The 24,173-nt window shown below is 39.3% G+C and overlaps 1 protein-coding gene across 2 annotated transcripts; it reads right to left on the bottom strand.

Annotated features, from left to right (window-relative positions):
• Positions 1 to 2,521: 2,521 nt before the first annotated feature.
• On the bottom strand, positions 2,522 to 18,352 carry PIGA (phosphatidylinositol glycan anchor biosynthesis class A). Of its 2 annotated transcripts, XM_007991099.3 has the most exons (6): positions 18,256 to 18,352; positions 13,979 to 14,755; positions 8,960 to 9,092; positions 8,052 to 8,184; positions 7,696 to 7,902; positions 2,522 to 4,829 (listed from the first exon to the last, which is right to left on the bottom strand). In XM_007991099.3, the coding sequence occupies exons 2-6, from the start codon at positions 14,691 to 14,693 to the stop codon at positions 4,563 to 4,565; spliced, it is 1,455 nt and encodes a 484-aa protein (XP_007989290.1). In that variant the 5' UTR covers positions 14,694 to 14,755; positions 18,256 to 18,352; the 3' UTR covers positions 2,522 to 4,562. The 2 variants fall into 2 exon arrangements, with proteins under 2 accessions (XP_007989290.1, XP_007989292.1); XM_007991101.3 differs by lacking the exon at positions 13,979 to 14,755 and having other exon boundaries at positions 18,256 to 18,324.
• Positions 18,353 to 24,173: the final 5,821 nt, after the last annotated feature.

The raw sequence follows: 24,173 nt of genomic DNA, 5'->3' as shown, positions 1-24,173 counted from the left end.
AAATGTGGGCTATCCTTGATCATGGAAAAGTCATAGTGAAATGGACAAAAAAGATGCCCTAGGTTCTGGATGAAGTACCCAAATATTTCATGAATCAACCTTCTCTAGCTGGGCAATTTTCTCTTATCAGCTGGCCAACAGAAGTGAAATGGGTTTATTTTTAGTTTTCCTCATCACTCTAGGCCTCTGCCTTCATTCTTGGCTATGTTAGATTTTGTAAATTTCTAAAATCAATTGAAAAGACAAGCCAAAATATAGTTATACCAGCAGCCTAATAAATCTTAACGAATGCTTTATGCAAAAATATAGGAATTTCTCCTAGCATGCACGCAAATTAGAATGACTGCCTGGTTAAGAACTGTTTCACTACATTAAAAAGCTGACATGTAAGAATACAACTTTGAACCACAACATACAGCTCATCGATTTCAGTGTATCAGAGTGCTATAAAGACCTTGAGTTGTCTTAACTCTCAAGGAACGGATACTAACATAAGATTTACTTTACTGAGCTTATATTACCTGGTAGAATACCAGTGTATGAAAATACATGAATACAACTCTTTTAGTCCTTTTCATGTATCTCTTTCTTCAATTATACTCTAAGTACGCAATCATTTAGTCATGTCAGACCAGTAATGTATATTGTTCTATAACATTATTCAATCTTGTTTTGGTTTTTTCATTTAAAACATGGCTGTCCAATGTTTTACATGCCAAAAAAGTTGGCCATGAGAAGCTCAACTTTTTTAAGGTTCAAATGGATGTCTATACTATTTCTGAGAGACCATCTTTTTTTTTTTTTTTTTTTTTAATTGAGACAGAGTCTCGCTCTGTTGCCCAGGCTGGAGTGCAGTGGATCTTAGCTCACTGCAAGCTCCGCCTCCCGGGTTCACACCATTCTCCTGCCTCAGCCTCCCAAGTAGCTGGGACTACAGGTGCCCACCACCACGCCCAGCTAATTTTTTGTATTTTTAGTAGAGACAGGGTTTCACCGTGTTAGCCAGGATGGTCTCGATCTCCTGACCTTGTGATCCACCCGCCTCGGCCTACCAAAGTGCTGGGATTACAGGCGTGAGCTACCACTCCCGGAAAGGCCATCTTTACTATATTTGAACATTACATTTGAGATGGGCATAAAAGGCTACTGATACACAAGGACATTTGATTCATGCTGTCTATCACGGATGAAATAATCAGCAGCACCAAGGTTTCTCAGCCTCAGCACTATTGACATTTTGGGACAGCTACATCTGTTGTGGGGGATGGCCCAGAGCATTGTGGAATGCTTAGCAGCAACCCCGACCTCTACTCACTTGATGCCAATGCCCCACCCCCATCTAGTAGTAACAACCAGACATTGCCGGATGTCCCCTGGGAAACAAAATTGTCCCCCCAAACCCCAGTTGAGAACCACTGAGCCATACCCAAATAGAAATGATAAAGGATAAAGTAAAATCAATTCCCCCAAGTACTATAGGCTACAAATCAAATTCTACATAGAACTTTTTCATAATTTTATATTAAAAAATCCAGCCATAGGATACAATTTAACATCTAGCCACATTCATTTGGGAATGCAGAGATGGATAAAGAGGCTTTAAAAATACTTCACAAAAGTAAACACAGACCTATACTACCGACTTTGCCAAAAATAAGTTTTGGCATAAGATAAATCAAAACATAAACATAGGTGACTGCTTTCCACTGCTTCCTACAAAAGGGGTGGGAGAAACTAAATCAGGGATATCCAATCTTTTGGCTTCCCCGGGCCACATTGGAAGAATTGTCTTGGGCCATACATAAAATACACTAACAGCAGATCACAAGGTCAGGAGTTCAAGATCAACCTGGCCAAAATGGTGAAACCCTGTCTCTACTAAAAATACTAAAGTAGCCTGTGTGGTGGTGGACGCCTGTAATCCCAGCTACTCAGGAGGTTGAGGCGGGAGAACCATTTGAACCCGGGAGGCAGAGGTTGCAGTGAGCCGGGATCGCGCCACTGCACTCCAGCCTGGGCAACAAGAGTGAAACTCTGTCTCAAAAATAAATAAATAAATAAATAAATAAATAAATAAATAAATGAATGAAAATACACTAACAATAGCTGATGAGCTGAAAAAAAAAAAGAAAAAAGAAAATCACAAGTCTCATAATGTTTTAAGAAAGTTTACAAATTTGTGTTGGGCAAAGTAGAAAGCATAATTATGTAGCTCACGTACGCAATACAGTTTGTAGATATTTTCCTTTGTCTCACATGATAACGCTAGGGCAGTGAAAAACAAGGGCTTATTTGGGTAAGGAAACAAAGGCACAATTGAACTTGCTATTCCATGAGTAAGACAGAGAAGATATTCTAGAAACAAAAAATGACAGAGTAATTCATCGCCCAAAGGGTATTTCTTGTTTTACTAATAGACCAAGCAACACATCCAAATTGCATTGGAAAAGAATGTGTCGGGGGCAGGGATAGCCTGTTCCACTAGTCAATAATAGTCTGGTCATAAAATAAGACAAACTCAGAAAATTAGCAAAATGTCATTCTGGTCTTTATTTTTGGACATGTAGCATGTTTTAACAAATCAGTTTTTCATAGGCAACCTTTTGAAACATCAAAAGAAATACAATATAGTTTTCACAAATTCCTCATCACTGTAAATTCACTTTAAAATCAACGTAAGTAGCAGGGTAGAGCAATGTGTTTCCACATACCAACCAGTGCAACACTGACAGTTACAATTAAGGTATCCAGGAAGGTTGAAAATCAAGATTTACGTAAAACAAATTTACTTCCGTTTGTTAAAAGTAGTAATTTGCAAATCACAAGTCTTACAAGCAAAGGCAACTAACTTTAGATCTTATTTCCATCTCAAATAAATGACAATTTAAGAATTAAATGACAATTTTAAAAAATCAAGCAAAAATATAAGGAAAAAATGGTGGCGTGCGTCTAAAACCTGTTGAATAGAATAACAGCCAAATATTATAGTTTCTCACTTTACAATGAATATTGGCACTGTTTATTTCATGTTTATATGTGAGTTTTTATGCATAAAAATCCCAGTAAGAGTGAATGGTTTAGATCAGTCCATTTTTCTCCAACAAAAGTACCCCTAACTTCTAGATTTCAAAAACTGCACTCTTGCTTTTGCATTTTAGTACAAACAAAACACAAATATATTTCTTTTATATCAGTGCAACCAGGTAATAGGCATGTTATTTTTTAAAAAGTAACAAATTTTGTGAATGTTGTCGTTTTTAAAAATCCTATACAGTATCACAACACTGTCAGAATCTATGTAGTGCACCCACAAGTGCCTCACTGTTTTGAATTCACAGTCCTTTTCTCACAAAAACCTTAAGAGTTCAAAGAATTGATAATACACACCATGTGGATAATTTGGGGTTAAAAAACCCATGGCTCTGGGCAACAACAATTACAGTTAATACGATCCAACAACAAAGACTGTTGCTAAAATTTTCAACTCGGTTTGCTATAAATAAAACATTCTGAAGTAAAGCTTTTTGCACACTGACAATACTTATCAGACATCAGCGAGGCCACAGTGAAGGGGAGTGACTTACATTAAAAGGACAGGGTAGCAGCTGGTTTTGGGATGGCACACCTCATACATTCCGCTCAGAAAACACGAAGGCATTTATAGAAAACTCAAATATGCACTGAAAAATGTGGAGGGTTTCTCTGCACTATCAACAGTGATATCGGTCCCCAGTATTGAAAAAGCAAAAAATATCTTCATAAACACAACTGAAGATGAAGGCTCTACCTAGGAGAATGCATACAACAGGTACTAGTAGTGTGTTGGTGATTTTTTTCCCGGCATTAACTGGCATGAGCATTTTTGGCATGTTGGATATTTATCTCATATCAACAATGATTATGATGAAGTCAGCCATTTGAATGGTAAACAGAGAGTGAATCCACCCCTGGTCCTTAATGGCGGGAAACATCTAGTTCAACATTCTGCACAGAGCAGGGGTTCAAAATGTGCTGGTTACTAATGGACTATCTTACTCAAGGAACCTGTTAATTATATGTAACACCTACTGAGTGAACCTAATAAATGTTTAAAGATGTGATTTAGATTTCTAATAAACGTATATGAACATGATATAAAACAGTTCATATAATTGTTGTAGTTCCCTAAAGAAAACTTGTAAACATCTGGTGAGTGTCTAATGGTGTAACATTAAAAACTGGCCAAAAAATGCCCAGAAAACGTTTGGCCCTTCAGCACCCAAAGCTCTCAAAATATAATGTTAAAACATCTCTGCTACAGGGATTTCAGTAGTCTGAAAAATGTCATACCTGAGTGGCTTAAATGTTCTCTCCTAAATTTTAAATAAGTGCAAGAAGTTTCTACACTCAGGAATTGCATAACTTTTTAATCTTTCTCAACAGAAAATATTGAATGATATAGAGGTAGCATAACTTACTAAATTAACTCTAAAAAAAACAAAACCCCCCAAAAGCAAGGTTATTTTCCATAGTCTTAATAGAACTATTAGAAATGTTGAAAATCTTACAATCTAGGCTTTCTTCTACCTGGTTTTAGATATCTCACTGTTCTCACCCTCTCTTTTACTGTGAGAATAGTTATTAGTCCAGGCACCCTGTGGCCCAGTGGCATCTACTGCAACATCAATGATAGAATCTGGAGTCATCCATCTCAAGAAAACGAGGAAGAGGAAGCTGAAAACTGCCAACAAAGCAAAGATGTAGCCTGTTACTGGGCCACAGTGAGAAATAAGTCTGTCCAGTCTTTTGTCCATTGGCAACACAGCTTCCATTGATACCCGGTCATATACCTAGAGGGGAGAAGGCAAATGTGAGCACTTTCACCCATCACCCCATCACCTGTACCATGATAAACAATGACCGGATCCTGCAGGAACATTTTATAAACAAACGCAAACAAAAGTTGCTTGTGTTTTGTTGCTGTCATAGTAATGATATCCTTAATGAACTTAATCACGATAATCATTGCCATTTCATTCAAAACTTACTGGGTACTTATTCTGGGCAAGACACCAGGCTAGATGCTGTGTGATACAAAGAATAAGCCACAGTTCCTCTCCCCTAGGGAGTCACCATCAATTTTAGCCAACTACTAGAATTCCAAAGTCCCGCAAAGTCTGAACAGCTTTTGGGGTCACCACTGTAGGGTCAATATTTAATTCAGCAGTACTGAAGCAGGATTTGCCTTTGAAGATTCCTTGACTAAGCTGAGATGCTCTCACCGGCATCTGGCAGACATCAACCACGAGCAGAGAGCTACAATCTAGCATACTTCTGGGAACACAGAGGCTCCTCTTTCAACAGCCACGTGAGGCTGTACATGTTGCTGAGCATGGATGGTGAGGACATACAGAAGCATTTCATGGATTTCAAATAAAAGAAGATAAAGAGATGGGGGAAATTTCAGCAGATACTATAGGTCAAACGTTGACAAATGAAATAACGTTTTTTGCTGAGCAAGTAGGTGGCATGCTTTTTAAACACTGCCAAGTACTAAGCTCTAAAATCTCAAAAAACAAAGATCTTTAAACATACTTGTTCAGAACACATCAAATGGGCCAACATTCATATTTTGTAATTTGAGTATTACTTCTGTTTATTCTCATATATCAGACCTGTAAACCGTCTCCTTTTGAACTCAAGAAAGTTATAACATGCGGTGCATGTTGTACAGGTCAACAGCCCTTGAAAGGTACGGCATGTTTTCATCCAGCTCTTTTACCCTGAGGACGTCCTGAATACAAACATTTTAATAAGAATTACATTGAGAATTATGCTGAGACTGGTGAATTGCAATTGAAAAAGTATGTTTACAACATGAACTCCAAATTCATTTCATGATCGATTTTCTAAATAGCACAGTTAAACTAAGAAGGAGGAATTGAAATGAATTAAAATGTCATAGGGTTAAAAGGGTAACTACAAACTGACTTTTTTGTCCAGCTTTATTTCAGGTCAATTAATCTACTTATAGTTTTAAGTGATAAAATAACAATTTACTACTATGAAGAGAATGTTAGCAATGATAATCGATTATAGACAAGGATTTACTTTTTTCTAAAAGTGTACTATAAATTACCATAGAAGTAAAAAAATACAGATGCTGTACTATTACTTTAAGTATAACTAAACGAAAAATGTGGTTACCAAAAAAATCCCAATTAACCCCTTTAATATATACTGACAAACCGTCACCATAGTTCTTTCCCTGTTAACTTATTACGTACAGTGGCTCAGGCTTCTGAGGTTTATATGATGTCAATCAAGAAGGTCAAGTCGCAACTTACAGTGCCGTGGTTCTCAAAGGGAGTGGAGATCAGGATGGTATCATCAAAATAACCTGTCTAACCAAACATCCCTGCCAATTATATCCCCAATTCTATCTCTGCTCCTAAAGGATAACATTGGAATATAGGGAGTGGTTGAGGAGGCAGGGGGACATCAAGATGGAGTACAGAGAGTCTGAAAAGGCTGCCCAGGGACTCTGACATGCACTCCTCAACAGGTAAGCACTACACTCCAACTTTCCATGTTTCATATGGGGGAGATAGTACAAGACTTGTAGAAGGTCAGAATGTCTCAAAATGCTTCAGTCAAAAATGTCTGACTGTTGCAAATATCTCAGGTTTCAATGGAAAACGTATAAGACAATTTTTAGAGATAAGTTTTTAGAACTTCCATTCAAATGAGTTCATCTTATACACTGGAATTCATCATTCAAACCAAGAAAGAAAGCCTTACAGTAAAGAGCTATTCTCCTCAGCTCCAACTTGCTATCTACTCTAGGTTAAAAACTCATTGCTCCACTGAATATCACGTTGGTAGCATTAGTCTAAACTACTACCTTCTCCATGTTCCACCTGGTTATCTTCCCGGTTCACAATTTCTACATACTAAGAAGCTGAGTTGTTTCTGTTCAGCTTGTTACATGGTAAGAAGAGGCATGAGGCAGAGAACATCATGAAAAGGATGTAAAGGATGAAACTGAGAATAAAAGCAGTCCCTAATTCAAATTCAGGAAGCATTTCCCACAACTGTAATCTCCTACCTAAGGGTGTTAATCTATTTCCTATACCCGTCAATTCTCTGTTGCTGCTTTTCATTTGTGATTTTTCCCACTTTTGTCACGTACAGTTTGAATTCTAACTTACTATGTTCTCAATCAGCCCAAAGATGCAAAAATCCTTTTCCTGGAGAAAATCACATTAGTTAGCAAAAGGGCTACAAGAGGTTTAGGAAGTAGCCTGAATAAAATATTCACAAGTTATAAAGTTGCTGCAATTAGCAAAACCATGCATTTCCTAATAGAGTTGTTTGCTTTAGAATTATCAACAGCTTCAAGAAAATATCTAAGAGTAGATTTAACACTCATCTTGTCTCTATTGTGACTTTCAGAACATTTTGTAACTTCTTTATGCCCATTTTAATGATGGGGCCAGACTGTATTACTGCTATTTTCAAATGTCAAACGCAATAACTTGACTAGACACTTAGCCCGGTAAGTGTACCAAAATCTGTTTCTTTTCATCTGGAAGAGGTTTCATCAACTTGAGCAATAGAACAGAAATGGTAAACGTCTATGTAAGAAAAAGCAAATGTGTATGTGAAACATCAAGTAAGAGTTCAGACACAATCTTTTCTCACCATGTGACATACCTTTTCAGTTCTTTCTGCAACATTCCTCCAGGTGTAGAAAGTCTTTACTATGTTATGGATGTTTTCTGGAGCCAGCAATGTCCCTGACTTCAGTTGCAAAACAGCCTTTTCCAATCCTTCACACAAAGATTTTACTGAAGGCTCACATAAAATAATAAGGTCTTCTGGAAGCACCTCAGGAATTCCACCAACTCTGGTACTTACAATCTTAAAAAGAAAGAAAGAACGCATGCTCCACCATAATCATGCCCTCAGGAAGATCAACAAAACCAGTTAAAACATTGTTATGAAATGTGTCTCATTATTTTTCAAAATATACAGAAATCCCAACCATGAATGCCCTCAAAGCTTTTTACCTGTAAACCACAACTGGCTGCTTCCACGATCGCCATGCAGAATGCTTCAGTAAGGGAGGTATTAAGAAAAATATGTCCTTGAACTAAGACATCTCTAACATCCTTGTGTTCTAAAGCTCCCAAAAGACGCACCCTGATTTTTCAAATGAGAGGGGAAGAAAGAAGGCAGTGAAAACTCATGCTACAAAAGAAACTTAATTTATAAACCAAGTCTGCTATTTATATGACACTTAAATTCTTATTGCTGCTAATGTTCTCCACCTCAAAAGATTAGTATCACCAAACACTGATCTAACAGAAACAGCCTTATGAAGCAGTTGGGTTAAAACTCATACAGTAAACATTATTTCTAACTTCTGTTACACATACCAAACTTTATCTTCTCCAAAACTAGTTTGTATGTAATAATATGAATAAACTTTGATAATTAAAATGTTAAAGTGCCATTTCTAAACAGGAAAATGGCCCTTTTATTAAAATTGACGCTTTACATGTACATGCCTTGTGTTGTGTGGTTATTGAGGAAGAGACCTGTCCAAATCTGTATGTGCAGAGCAATTTACATGATTTGAGCCCTATTACTTAAATCACTATACAGTATGGCCTGGAAATCTGCAAACGCTTCCAGTTAAAGCAGTTGTTTTTTGTGCCTTTCATGGTGCCTCCAACAATGGCCCCCCAAAGTCAAATAATATTGGGCTAATGGAAAAAATAAAATTGTGAATTCTTCAACCAGGTTTCCTATTTTATATAAAAATTTTGAAAAGTCCTTGCATTAGATTTATATCAATTATATGTATACCAATTACATGTAGGAGAAGCAACACACCTAAGGCAGGCATGCAGTTAAAACCAAATAGAGATAATTGACATCTTCTCCCTCAAGACAACATGAAATTCATCAATACCTGTCATGCAGCTGGTATCTTTCCCGAACTTCTTCCAAAATGATTCTCTTTGGTCCCTCTCCTCCAATTATGAAATTTAGATCTGGATATTTCTGACAGAGTTCAGGTATTATACCACTAAGCAAATCGATCCCTGAAAATATAAATTTGAATGTTGGAGATATTAATATTTAAACTTAAAAAAAATTCACCAGAACTACTGAGAAATCCACTCATTTTGAAAAGTATTAGCTACGCACTCCATAAAGGAGAGAAACTCTCTTAAACCTTTCCCAGGAGAGTGGAATTGTTCGCAAACTGGCAGTGGTCCCCCAAGAGTTACAATTCTTGAAGATGTAGACCTTGACATGCATTACCGTCCACACACCCAAAATATGGCCTACTCTGTTCCATCTCAACAGACTATTCTTTCAGTTATTCATTTGTGTTTACACATTGCATACTTCTAAAAAAGGTAAATGTAAGGTGGTTAAGGTTTGAGTTCATTTTCTCCAGAGCAGGCAGCTGATTGGAGATCTGGGTCTTGTCCCAGCTTTTTTACCAGCAAGCCCGTTGATTGTGGGAAAGTTTTATGATCTATAAAGATTCCTATGTACCTAAAGTTTCTTTCAGCTATAAGATTCTATCAGTCTGTGATTCCACCTACTGCCATAGGAAAAGGCTAAGCAACGAAATCTAACTGCTGCCTCCACTTTGTTTAAAACGTGGCTGGTACCGAGAATTTTGCAGTGAACACTACATTATTAGCAAAATTTAAGTTCAAACCAGTTATAGCCCACTTTCCTGGAATGGGGGTAAATGAAGGCGGCAGGGCATGAACTGTTAGATCACTACAGTCCGTAGAACAAAAGGATGCATCTTGGTTCCTTTCTTCTCCAAAATGATTTTCTTATAATATATAAACACAATACCAGGTAATAGAAAACAATAAAGTAAATTGTGCCCTATTAGTCTGAAAAAGTGAGTGGCTATCCAAAGTCACAACAATGTCAACACTATTTGAGAATCTAGTTCACTGTTCACTAACAATTACAAATCGTACATATTCAAAAGTAAATATAAAACAATCCACCTAGAGCTAAGTTTACTAATTTTAAAAATGCACACACACATAAGAATTGTATTTCTTACATTAATCTTCCACCCCAAATAGGCAGATCAGTTATAAAATAGATGACAGGAGAAATGACATATATATATGACATATATATACACATACATATGACATATATATACACACACATATATATAGGGTCATTTTTATTAAATAATACAAAGTAGAATTCATTAACTAAACTCTGCTAGTACTTTCAAACTATTATTATATGTATCAAAAATTCCCACACAGCTTTTCTGAATATGAAGGCTTCTCATTAAAATCATAGCTATCTTTGTTTCATGTCTACTACCAAATCACTCAATTAGATTTCTAGATAAACCAGAAGGTAGTTTAATGACTTTTAACATTTAGTCATCTACAATTCCTTCAATCCATTTTCTTCCTCACCCTTTTCTTTCTCATACAAGGTTAAGAGCCCATTCTTCAAACAAATAAAAAACAACATAGAGCAATAGTCATAAATGATAATAGCTAACAGGAACTGAGTGCCTGCTGTGACAGGCAATATACTTTAAATTCATTATGTCATTTACTCCTGACAACTATCTCATAAGAAATGGAACTGATTACTATTACCAGAGATCTATATTCTTATTCTAAGAATAAAGGCTTTTCCCCACCACTATAAAAAAAAATTTTCTGGAGCCTCTAAGAAGGGTATAACGCAATGGAACCTAGAGACTTTCGACTGCCATGTGAACACAAAACAGACAATGAAAATCTCTGATTCAAACTGCTTTTAAAGCTCAGTCTAACAATATTTTTAACAACCTTCTGATCTATACCTAGGATATGAGTGGCTGGGCATGGTAGAGAAAGAGGAGACCTTAGCTCAAGAAAAGCTGGACTCACGTGTGTCATCTCTGTTACTTACTGTGTAACCTGGGTGAGTTACTTACCCTCTCTGAGACTCAATTTCATGTAGATAACATCTACCCTACAGTTGTTGGGAGGGTCAAATGAGGTATTATACCACGAACAGGCTTTATCAACTGCAGAATACAAATGTAGGTTGTCATTACCACTACAGAAGGAAGCGGGCGAGCGTGCCTACACATGCACAGAGTGCTGGTAAATCCTGACTGAGAGCAAAACAGACTTGGAAGAGGAGGCTCAGGAAGAAGGCAGCCAAAAAGCCTGGATAGGGAAAACTTTGATTTATCCTCTCTCTCACTTAAGACATTCTAGTGGGACTTTGATATCTGGTCCAATAAACTCCTGAGGAAATTAATTTGTTAATAAGGAATGGACCATTAATATAACTACTCATTCTTGGGCTACAGGTATGGCTGTTCCTTCTAAGAATGTTACTTTCTGCAGGGTGCCTGGCATCTGGAGAGGGTTCGATAAATATCTGTTCAGTTACTGAATTGAGTACAGGAAAGGCCATACCATCACTCCATTGGTGGTTAGCTCAGCTGGTTAAAATATCACGTTAGAGAAGGAAAGGTAACAGGTTTAATCTTTGTATGGGTAGTTAATTTTGCTGATCCTTGATCACACATGCGTCATACTCTTTCTTAGCTAGCTATCTCAAGAAGATATGCTATTTGGTTAAAAAATAAATTAGGTACATTTCCTAAGTTACAAAAAACACATCACTAATGTCCCAAGAGGAATTCAGAATACAGAATGCCAGTCGGTTCACACATCCCTGATTAAAGAATGAAAGCATGTCATTGCCTTCAAACCAGAAAAGGAAGTTCAGGCCAAGTTTCCTTGCCAACCTCCGCTTAAATGGACTGCTGGGTCAATCAAGGTTCTCCATTCCAAACGTAAACTGACCAAGGCCCACATCTAGATTTTAGGCCACTCCCTAGCACACTGGCACACCACTGAGTTCAGTGCTTATCAAGAATCAGCTGTGTTTGTTCACACATCTGTTTGATGTCAGTTGTACTTGTCATCGTGTTGAGTAATTTAATTCAATATCACATAAACTGACAAAAAGAGTTTCTACAAAAACTAAGCTGAACAGTTTCAAAAATCCAATAAAGGAAAGTCACAGAAAAAAGTTCTTGGCAGATGAGGGGTGTCCTAAACTACTGTATAAAACTGAAAACAAATTAAAATTCCTGAAGCATATCAGTTCATATGCCTTTAAGTTCTGACCCCACTCAAAAGAAACTCAAAGTAGCAATGGTAGATTATGTTTTGTGAAAGGGAGTGTACAAGATGCAGCTGAAACCAGTGGCCCAGCACTCAAAGCTGACAGTCCTACATCAAACTACTGGCAACTCAGTGTGTATTAATATTTTGAGTTAAATTCAAATATTAAATATTTAAGGGGGTATGTATTTATTTTTTTTTTTAATGATTCCCTACTATAAATGACACTTTTGATTAGTGGACAGGTTTTCAAATAGCACTCAGAAGACACTGTTTTTTATAACCAGACTGTGTCAGACTTTTAGTAAACAAGCCTCCACACATTCAACTGCAGTGTCCATTAAGTGCTATAGAGGTACAAAAAACAGCCTTCTTGGCCAGGCGCAGTGGCCCATGCCTGTAATCCCAGCATTTTGGGAGGCCGAGGCAGGCGGATCACGAGGTCAGGAGTTTGAGACCAGCCTGGCCAACACAGTGAAACCCTGTCTCTACTAAAAATACAAAAAATTAGCTGGGCATGGTGGTGGGCGCCTGTAATCCCAGCTACTTGGGAGGATAAAGCAGGAGAATCGCTTGAACCTGGGAGGCAGAGGTTGCAGTGAGCCGAGATTGCGCCACTGCGCTCCAGCCCAGGGGGTGACAGTGCGAGACTCCATCTCAAAAACAAAACCCAAAAAACCTCCTTGATAATAGTGGATAGTTACAAACTAGGCTAATAGTTTATAGGAACTATCACTGAACCCTTCCGAGGTTCCCAATGTTGCTTAAATTACACAAATGAAAAAAACTGAGACTTAGAGATGTTAAGCAACTTGTCCTCAGTCACACAGCAGGACAGACCCATCATCTGATCCCGGGACATCTAATCCCCTTTTCTTCATCACTTACCTGCCAATATGTTATTAATGTCTTATACATGATGAAATGAAACAAGCAAGCTACAATACAGTAATGTGCAGAGCAAGCCCACTCACTGATTTTCAGTATATGTACGTACACATAAAAAAGACAGGAAAGCTATAAATCAAAATATTCATTAGGGTATCTCTGAATAATACAGTCACCGCTGATTTTAGTTTTCATCTTTGTGCTTTTCTTAGTTTCCAAAATATCTGCAATGAAAAGACATTACTTTGGCAATCAGAAGAAAAAAGCCATCTGTGACCTCTGCCCTTTACTTCTTTTTTTTTTGAGATGGAGTCTCGTTCTGTCACCCAGGCTGGAGTGCAGTGGCACGATCTCGGCTCACTGCAAACTCCGCCTCCCGGGTTCACACCATTCTCCCGCCTCAGCCTCCCAAGTAGCTGGGACTACAGGTGCCCGCCACCGCGCCCTGCTAATTTTTTGTGTTTTTAGTAGAGACGGGGTTTCACCATGTTAGCCAGGATGTTCTCAGTCTCCTGACCTCGTGATCCGCCCACCTCAGCCTCCCAAAGTGCTGGGATTACAGGCGTGAGCCACCATGCCCGGCCTGCCCTTTACTTCTTTACCACATGTGCAGGGCTGTTTTTATTTTTAAAAAGACCTGAAATGTAACAGCATCAGGTTATTGTTCTTATTTTTAGTAACCATTAAAACATCAAAGGTTGGGGGACGGCATTCACCACCATCCTGAAAAATCTCTCTTCTTGGATATATAAACCAATATTAGAACTTTCTTTGCTATAATTTATAGCATTATAAAACCATAAAACAAAATGAAAAGCCAAACAATCATTACATACAAGTATTCAACAGCTTTCTACAGGGAAAAAAACTCTACAATGCAATTATAGCTATCATTTCATTACCTTTTCTGTAAACAAGTCTGCTGACAACAACAATAGTTATACTATCATGCCTTCTAAATGGGTCTGGAGTGAAGTCAGTAGGATCTACAGCATTAGGAATGACGGATACTATTTCAGGATTCAGTGCTGCTCTTAGTACAGTATTTTCCTTACTAGTATAAGACACACAAATGATGTGGTTTGTATCACAAAGAGACACGGTTAGAAGCTTGTTTGTAAGCACCGAGCTGACATCAGCAAATCCAAAAAGGGAATGATCCGTGAAGACTGTCTGAAGCCCCATTGTCTTGGCGTGGAAGAGAGCATCATGGGCCATGGCAGAAAAAGAACTATGTGAATGGATTATCGTGACTCTCTCCCGAACGAATATGTACCTGAGCAATGGCAGACTGTGAAAGAGGGTCGTGGCTGTAGACTGGTTGTACATGACTTTCAGAGGCAAGTAATAGACTTTGAGGCCATTAGTGAGGTAACGGATGCCTTTTCGATTTCCATAAGCATGGGTGACAATTATAACCTTATGCCCTCTTTCAATCAGGCACTGTGAGAGCTGGTAAATGTGGCTTTCCACGCCTCCCATATTTGGGTAGAAAAAGTCAGATACCATGCATATATTATGGGCATGGGTTCTACATGTGGAAAGACTTCCAGGGCTAACCCGAGAGGGTGTAGCTGAGGCACGGTGGCCATCCCCAGCTGCTCCTCTACAGGCCATACTGAGATGGTTTAGGCATCAGTTCTTAGAGCAACCCAGTTAAGAGATGTGTCCTCTATTACCTGAAAAAGAGTAAAACAGGATCTCAGCTCAGAAACAAAACACATTCCTATTACAAATCCAGATACAGATACTGTTTTAATGTTAATGTAAATTTGTTAGCTTTTCCCCAGAATTAAAAACAAAGCATATCATCAATTTACTCATTTGACGTTTACTTGCTTGGCATTTACATACAACAAAACTAGGTTCTATGATGTCTTAATTTCGTCCTAAAAACACTGCTACATGTGTAACTTTAAATAGTAAGTTTGTTACACCACAGCATATCATGGTGCCCAACAAACCAGTCTCTTCCAATAATTAAGTATATACAAACACATCCATACACACAGGTTTACATATTTCCCCTTTACTCTTACACTTTACCAGCTTCTATTAATACTTATTAAATGGCCACTATACATCAGCCACTACATGCTAAGAGTCTTCGATATCTTATTGCAGCCTCACCAAAACTCCATGAGTTATCAACTCCATCTTAAAAATGGAAAGTCTAAAGCTTAAAGGGGTTAAGAAATTTGTTCAGTTACTCAGTGCTTAGAGGTAACACAATGTGGCAGTCTGTTTCATTAGTGGTCATGTCTCCAGGTATTTATGCCCTTCTATAGTATAGTCCCCTTCCCTTGCATTTGGACCTGGTTTAGCCCATAGGAGGTAGTGAAAGTGATGTGCAAATTTTTGGCCTCAGCCTAAAAAAGGTGTGGTGGTTTCCAAGCTGCGGTGGTTTTCACTTGTGCACTCTTAGATATGCTAAGCCAACATGTAAGAAATCCATCTACTGTGCTAGAGGGGCAAGGGAAGATACGACAATATGGAGAAAGAAGAGCTCTGAGACTACATGGAAAGAGCCAGAGGCCCAGTCATCCAGCCAACTTACCAGCTAAATGCAGTCTCCTAGTGACCACCGGCAAGACCAACAGAACCACCCAGCTGGGCCTAGCTCACTGCAGTATCATGAAAAATAACAAAATGGCTGTTGTTTTACATCATTAAGTCTTGGGGTGGTTCGGTAAAAAATAACAGACAACTAAAACAGGCCAGGATTCAAACTCAGTTATACCGGTCCACTGCCTGTTTTTGTAAAGTTTTATAGGATCATAGGTGTGCCCATTCATTTATGTGAATGGCTACTTTTGTGCTACAAGAGCAGAGTAGTTGCAACAGAGACCATATGACCCACAGAATTGAAAATATTTACCATCTGGTCCTCTACAAAAGTTTGCCAACCCCTGCTGTAGAGCTTAGTCACTAATTCAATTAATCTCATAAAGTTTTGCTAGTATTACCTGTGTGGTTTACACTAAAACACACCTGGAGCTCTAACTATCTTTTTGAGAGCACCTTTTTCAAATGTCACCAGAGCACATGCTGCAAACAATCCACATGTTTTCCTTCCTTATTCAAAAAGGGTGATTATTTAGGCCGGGTGTGGTGGCTCACGCCTGTAATCCTAACACTTTGGGAGGCCGAGGTGGGTGGATCACCTGAGGTCAGGAGTTCAAGACCAGCCTGGCCAATATGATGAAACCCCATCTCTATTAAAAATACAAAAATTAGCTGGGCATGGTGGTGCCTGCCTGTAGTCCTAGCTACTCGGGAGGCTGAGGCAGGAGAATCGCTTGAACCTGGGAGGTGGAGATTGCAGTGAGCCGAGATCACACCACTGCACTCCAGCTGGGTGACAGAGCGAGACTCCGTCTCAAACAAAACAAAACAAAAACACAAAAACCAAAGAGGGTGATTATCTAACTGCTCCCTTCACTTTTTAAACTTTTCTTTCAGTTATGCCGGCCTTTCTAACTCAATGAGTGTCCCTCCCTTCAGTGTGGTGTCTAAAGATAAAGGCTAAAACTAGAGATGGGCTGTATCTGGGACCATTTTCTCCATTTAAAGTGCGAAATGTTTATCTCAGGGGTCCCCTAAAGCCTTATTAATGTGAAACGCCCACTCAATATTTAGTACTATTATACATTCTTAGACATCTAAAGCTAAAAAGAATCTTGGATATCTAGTCAAAATCTTCCTCAGCTTTACAAATAAGATTTCCAAGGCTCCAGAAAACACAACTATACAACGAGAAACCATCCTAAAGCTCCGAGTTTCCGGTTTCACCTGCAAACTCAGAAAATGCCAATTAACTGTATGTGCAAAGGCTTAACTGTCTATTCTCTCCAACAAATTCATCTACTTTTTTTTTTTTTTTTTTTTTTTTTTTTTGAGAGGGAGTCTCACTCTGTTGCCCAGGCTAGTGTGTAGTGGAGCAATCTCCGCTCACTGCAGCCTCTGCCTCTCGAGTTCAAGCGATTCTCCCACTTCAGCCTCCCGAGTAGCTGGAATTACAGGTGCACACCACAACGCCCAGCTAATTTTTGTATTTTTAATAGAGACGGGGTTTCATCATGTTGGCCAGGCTGGTCTCGAACCCCTGACCTCAGGTGATCCACCAGCCTCGGTCTCCCAAAGTGCTGGGATTACAGGTGTGAGCCACCGTGCCCGGCCTCATCTACATTTTAAATACACTCTCAGAAAGACTCCAGAAGTGTTTGTTGACCTGAATTTACTAATTAAGATTCAATATTACCAAATATCGAAAATTCCCCAAGTTTGTACTTTTAGGTGGCTTAACTAACATTTTCTTACTGTGGTCACCTAAACCCGAACTTACAGTTCTACCAGTTTTAAAAGATAGCAAAAGCAGTGAGTAATGAACCAAATAATATCATTTAAAATTTTGTCCTCAGCCTGCAACGTTCTGTGAGGAGTCTGCCCACTTCCACCAGGTTTTCACTCCAAACATCTCTGACATAAAAGTTCAATATGCTGCACAATCGCAAAATCTTAGCTTTTAAAGCCGAAATGAGGCTTGGAGCTCTAGTGAATACCTCTCTCGCTTTATAAATGAGAAGCCAGACAAGTTGAGTGATTTGTCCAAGGTTCCCACCCAGCCACTTAAAGTGGCAAAGAAGACCTTACTGTAAAATTCTCGACCACGGCCAACGAGTCCCGGGCGATCATTAGCGGTAGCGGTTCCTTAAGAACCTTAGGGAGACCTGGCAAGAGTTGTGGGTCAAGAGAATGGTACTTCCACCGACAATTCCTAGGCACTGTCTGAGCTTCACTCCCTGATTCCCTCAGAGGTCGCCGGGGAAACGCTCGGGCCAAGGAGGGGATGACCCTGCTCAGACAGTGACCCCGCTGGGTTCATGGCGGGGACTGGCCAGGCCCAAAGAGAGAAGGAAAACAGCCAGAGAGTGGACGTGGGTCTCAGGCCCGGGGTTCCGAAAACCCCAGTCCCTCGACCCACCCTCCTGAGCCAAGGAACCGTCCTAAACGCACCCTCAGATCCAACCTACTCTGGAGACCCTCCGACCCAACTTCCGGGCTTCGAGCCGGGTCGGCTTCAACCCCTCCACCACCCGCCACGAGCCCACGGGCGCAGAACAGCTCCATCCAAAAGCGGCCCAGAGCGCTAGAGACGGGCGGCGAGACCCGTACTCACCGGTTAGTTCCATGGCCGCCAGTGTCCGGACCTCCCGCGGCTACAGCCTGAGTCCCTCCCTGCTGTCCCTCAGCACCAATCTAGGCGTCCGCGCCCAAGGGCCGCGCCCCCTAGGTAACCAATCACAAAGAGGCGCTGAGGTCACGTCCGAGAGCGACGCTCTGTCGTCCCCACCCTTAAGCGCGGGCTGCAACGTCAGCGCGCGCCTGCGCCCGTCTCCTAGAAGCTGCCGTCGGTAGGGTGGGTGCCCCACCCTGGTTTCCTGGTTACAGCGTCTCTATTCTGGACGCCAGTTCACTCCCCGCTTGCTGCTGATTGGAGAGACCTTTTGTTTGTAATCAGCTGTGCCACGGCAGAACCGTGGCCGTTCTTACCGCTCTGGGACGTTTGCCAGATGTAGCAAATAAAAATACACAAAAAGTCAAAACAGATGAAACTATGAAGTTTCAATTTCAAATAAAGCACAAATGATGTTTAATACAAGCATGTACCAAATATTGGGGATTTCACTACACAATCATTCGTTTTTTATCTGACATGTAAATTTAACTAGACATCTTGTTATTTATATGGCAACTCTACACTCTGGGAGAAATATATGAGGTCTGATCTGAAATATCAACTTCCATTCGAACTGGTTCAACTAGTTATGATGGTGCTTGACCAGGAAGCTAAAGAATCAGTGAGAGTGGTGTGATGGTCATCCATGCGTCACAGCTGGTACTTGGAGTCCCCCATCCCTGCCATACGTGCGTTTTCGAGAACAAATTCCTTTCTGAGCACCATCACCGCCACCATTACTGGCACCCATTTTATTGAGCTTAGTGTAAGCCTATTCATCCCTGAAAATGTCAGCTCCTTTCTGATGCTTTTCCCAAGCCTCTAGAGAATGAAATACTCTCACTTTTTAGTGTTAATAGTACTTTGGCCATGTGCTGGTATAACATTTATCAGATGATATTCAAGTTGTTTGCTGATTGCATTCTCCCTCCTCACCCTGATCCTTGATTACTTGTCTCTTGAGATCTCACATGGACTGCTTTCTGAAAACTGGAAATTGTATTTGCTTGTTAAATGTCTGCCTTCCCTGCCAGATAGTAAGCTGAGGCAGGATCTGTTCTTGGTAATGTATGTTCAGTAAGTTTTAGTTTAATACATGAATTTCTTTACCCAATGTCAGCACGCTCCCTGACACATATTAGATGCCCAATAAAATGTATTGAAAGTGTTTCATGGAGTGTACCTTATACAAATTACAGTGCAATAACATCATTGAAAGAGCATTTTAGTTGTGGGATTTGAATTGAATTAATGAGTTGATGAGTAAGGCAAGAGTAGCAATAGATACTTTGCCCTGTGTTGATATTGATGAAGCATGGGAGAATTACAATGATGAAGACTCAAGGACACTTAATTAAGCTTTATAATTTGTAGTTGGTTTCACAGATAACAGCGACACTACCAGATAGGTACAGCATTGCTTTGGTCTCCTTTTCATTTTTGTAATAGGTTTTAAGACAAAGAAGGGGGTAGAAATCCTGGAAGTTATAAATGAGGGTTAAGCCTCATTTACTGAGCCCCTGGTTTGCCCCTGCCATAGTTCTGATCACAATCCACACTTGAAATTCCACCGTGAATCTTTTTTCAGAATAAAACAAATATTTCTTATTTTTATCATCAAACATTTACTGAGTGTCTGCTCTGTAAAAGGCCTTGTGGGGAATACAAGGAATATTAAGCATAGTCCCTGTGTTTCAACAGCTTTTTGTTTTTTCTAGCTTTTCCTATACATGTTATCAATAGTCAAAAGAACTTCACTTTTCTTAAAAGGTTCTTTGTGTTTCAAATATAGACTAGGCTGACCTTTATAAATAGATATTAATAGAGGCACAGTGTTGCTGAGTATCTGTGGGGAAGGGTGTTGAGGAGACTGCAGGCTGTTCCAACAAAGTCTGAAAACATTGAACATTTATTTAAAGCTCCAGCTTCTGTGCTAGGCACTGAGCATTAAAAGGTAAATAAATCATGATTCCGACTCCCAAGGGTTCACAGTCTCACCTGGGTACATGACTTCATTTATAGTCAGTTAAATCTTAAGGTCTCCATTTAAGGCTATATTCTAAAAAGTCAAAAGAAATTTTTAGAAGCAAGATTAAGATATAAATCTGGAGATGATTGTAATTATAGTGTCCTGCCTAAATATATGGTCTCAAGGTATGTCTTGAGAGAATTTTCTCAGGAACCACTAAAATTAGACTAAGATATTTACATGCATTATCTTATGATTGCACTTAACAAAATATGAGGGCAATTGGTACCAGTTTTAGTATTAAATGACCTGAGATGATGAAGATGTAAAATAAATGTAGATACCATCTTCCCTTGAAATTCAGTTTTTCGTAACTTCATATGTAAATTAGCTCTTGGGGATAATTTTGGAGTGGGAAGGCAACAAATATGTCTTGAGAGCCTACTATCTGTGTACAAAGCACGATGAGAGAAAACCTGGCACGAGCTTTACTTGCAAGGAACCAAGATGGAGTTAAGGCATATGTAAATGTCTATGATAAAAAGCAGGAAGTGATAAATGCCATAAGATAAATATAAGAAAGATACTGGGAGTTCAAAGGGAAAGAGTATTTCTAGCTGCCAGCATTTAGCTAGAAGAATAAGTAGATGGAGTCGTGCAACTCTTGGGAACATGATAATTCCAAGAACAACATGAATGAGGTACAGACAGGTGCTGTCCAGCAAACACTGCTTTGTGATGACAAAGGAAGGGAAAGTGGGCAGATAGAAGAGTGGCATTTTCAATGCAGGTTAGAGCAAACTGGTGGAAGATCTTACTAAGGAAAACGGGCTTGATGTTGAGGCGGACTTCCAGCCAAGATCACATTTGCAATTAGTATTTTGAGACTCCTAACTCCTGATTCTGCTTCAAATAGAACAATAAGTGATACAATATAAATGAGAAAATTTAATGTTTTAGCTGTGATTTAAACAAGAAGATAAACATTTCTGTGTATCAGAAACAGAACAAATATGCAAAATAATGATCAGGAACAAAGTCACATAGGTCCTGGATTCTGTATGTGGCAGCAGGAAGATGTGAACCAGGGTTCAGCCCCTGTAGAATAATAGACTAGCAGGGTTCCGTGTGCGGCTTGATACAGGAACCAGTTTTGTGAGAGACTGTTACAATGGTGACCTTCATTAAACCAGTATTCCATATTGGCAACCTTGTGTAATCCTCTCCCACATTGGCTCTGGGTTTGGGCATGTGACTGGAATGGCCAAAGAGACATTAGTAAATGAGATGCCACAGATGCTTAATAAGTGTTTATTTACTGGGATACGTCTTGCTGGAACTTTTCCTCTTGAAAGCCAATGGCCATGCTGTGAAGCTCAGACAAGACATTGAATAATGGCAAGTCACATGGAGAGAAGCCCTGAAGAGGTCATCTTGGGCATTCCAGTAGTAAGTGAGTTCCCAACTTAATATAACCACTAGAATGACTTCAGCCTATACTATGTGGAACGAAAGAACCACTTAGCTCATCCTAACTAACCCACATACTTATGAGAAATAATAAATCATTATTGTCTCAAAACATGAAGTTTTTGGGTGATTTGTTATATAGCAATAGATAACCAAGCCTCGTTGCTTAACTATCTCCCTTACTTGTGAAGAGACATTGAAAGAATTTTTTGCCAACAGTCTGGGGATATAACTTTGCTAACGGAACTGAGCCAAGCAACATAATTTGCAATTTTCCACTATCACTGTTAGTCTGGGGGATATAAGCACACACACACACACACACACACACACACACACACACGGGGAGAGGAGAGAGAGAGTGAGAGTAAGAGAGAGAGAGAGTGAGAGAGAGTGAGAGCGAGAGAGAGAGAGAGCGAGCTCTCAAGATTGGTTTATAAACCAAAATTCAAAAACAATGGAAGATATATAATACTAAGAAAGACAACACACAAATGTAACAATGGAAGAAGAATTCACTCTAGACGCAATTCAAATTATTTTTGAAATGACATTTTTTAAAAGAATAAGAATTTGGAAATAAAAACATGCAGAAATTAAACACCAGTGGATATAAAAGAATCAATTCGATACCTTGAACATGAAGATGTTACTAGTATTTTAAAAACTCGTTATATTGATAAACTTTAGGCGACACACTGTTGAAACAAAGGTTTAGTGTGGTGCGAAAGAGTAACTAAGGCAGTCACTTCTTTTTGATGCGGAATATAGAGATGAAATGTCAAACCACAATCAAAGCTTTGTCCTAGGAAGATTGTTCCAAGAACTGGAGAAAAGGAAGGTGAAAAAGTGGCACAGCTGGAGAAGAGACCAATTAGGCTGTTTCAGTAGTCCGGAAGCCTCCTTGCAATTTAAAGTAGGGTCTGTAGATCAACAACAGCAACTGGGAGCTAGTCAGAAATGCAGACCCTCAGGTTCTCCAGACCTGCTGAATCAGAATCTGCAATTTAACAAGATCTGGAATGATTAGTACGTACATTATAGCTTAAGAAACCAGCTCTAGACTAGAGGCAATGAGGACCCGATGTTTTCTCGTGGCAATAAAAAAAAAAAAAAAGAGAGACAAGGAAAATCACAGGATATTGGGATTTGTTTGAGCAGTGTCCTCCTTTTTGTTTTAGCACCCTTTTTTGAAGACCATCCTCCAGTAGCCTCCTAAGGAAGAGTGCATGGGAGATGGGGGGATTTTCTAAGAACTTGGATGTCTGAAAATTTATTTTTCAGCCCTCCAATTTTATTGATAGTTTGGGTGCCAAATAGTAGGCCAGAAATTATTTTCCTTCAGAAGTTTAGCAGCATTGCTCTAGCCTGCTAGCTTTTGGTGTTGCTGTTGAGAAGTCTAATGTCATTCTGATTCCTGGCCCTTTGTTTGAAATTATCATAATTTTTCTTTACTCTGGAAACTTATATATTATCTCTTATTCTCCTGTGTCCTGAAATGTCATCATTTTGTGCGTTGGTATAGGCATAGTTTCACCTTTTGGACTAGGGACTCGGGGAGCCTTTTCATTTACCAACTCATGTACTTCAAAATTCTCTTGAATTTTTAAATTGTCGATTACATCTCCTATTGTGTCTCTTCTCATTTCCTGTAACTTCAGTTATTCTGATGTTAGTCCTTCTTATCTTTTCACTTTTAATTTCTTATTTATTCTACTTCCTAGGAAATTTCTTCAACTCTGTCTTCCTTTTTTTCTATTGAATTTTTAATTTATTATAATAGTTTTAGTTTCCTAGGGCTCTATTATGTCCTCTGACATTTTCTTTTTTAATAACACCTTCATTTTATTTATTAGTTGCATTGTCTCACCTTCTTCCCTCACCCCCTGGCTATTAATGATTTGAAGTGTTCTTCTGTTTCATCCAAATTGCTTTTTTCTGTGTGTTTTACTCTCTGTCTTTCATGTTAGAAATTTTCCCTGGATGTCTGGGAATTCATGGCTGCTTGCTCATATTTAAAAGAAAGGGACAAAGGAGCTGATCTGAGGTCTGAGCCCAGGAATGGGGCTTGTTGACCTGATTGGGCTGTTCCATTGATAGTCCCTCCCCCAGCTAATTTTAGTTGTTTTTAGGTCTTTTCTCTTAGGCTGGTAAGATTCCCCCCAGAGAAACACTTTTCAAGTACAGATCCAACTGCCTGAATTGTGGTTGCACCTAGTATGTACGCGTTCACTTAACCCTCTTGTTAGTTCAGCACCCTGCCCTCATGGATGTCAGGCATCCCCCATTCTGGATGCTCTCTCTTTTACCATAGCCAAATGACTAATAATCCATCTTTTGCCTGGGCTTGGAAGGAGCAGTCACTCCACCACAGGGAATGTGGGAGAAGATTTGGGATCAAACTGTTTCTTATACAGAT

This window comes from Chlorocebus sabaeus, chromosome X (genome assembly GCF_047675955.1).
Source record: "Chlorocebus sabaeus isolate Y175 chromosome X, mChlSab1.0.hap1, whole genome shotgun sequence".
NCBI classification, from domain to species: Eukaryota; Metazoa; Chordata; class Mammalia; order Primates; family Cercopithecidae; genus Chlorocebus; species Chlorocebus sabaeus.
Note: the sequence above shows the minus strand (reverse complement) of the source record. Positions and strands in the feature narration are given on the sequence as shown.

What these genes read in the sequence shown, in the direction of transcription:
- PIGA (XM_007991099.3), bottom strand. Translation starts at nt 14,693, where the DNA reads ATGGCCTGTAGAGGAGCAGCTGGGGATGGCCACCGTGCCTCAGCTACA. An exon ending in CAGCCAGTTGTGGTTTACAG is followed by an intron (nt 7,903 to 8,051) that starts GTAAAAAGCTTT and finishes TTTCTTTTTAAG; the next exon opens with ATTGTAAGTACCAGAGTTGG. An exon ending in TTGCAGAAAGAACTGAAAAG is followed by an intron (nt 4,830 to 7,695) that starts GTATGTCACATG and finishes TCTCCCCTCTAG; the next exon opens with GTATATGACCGGGTATCAAT.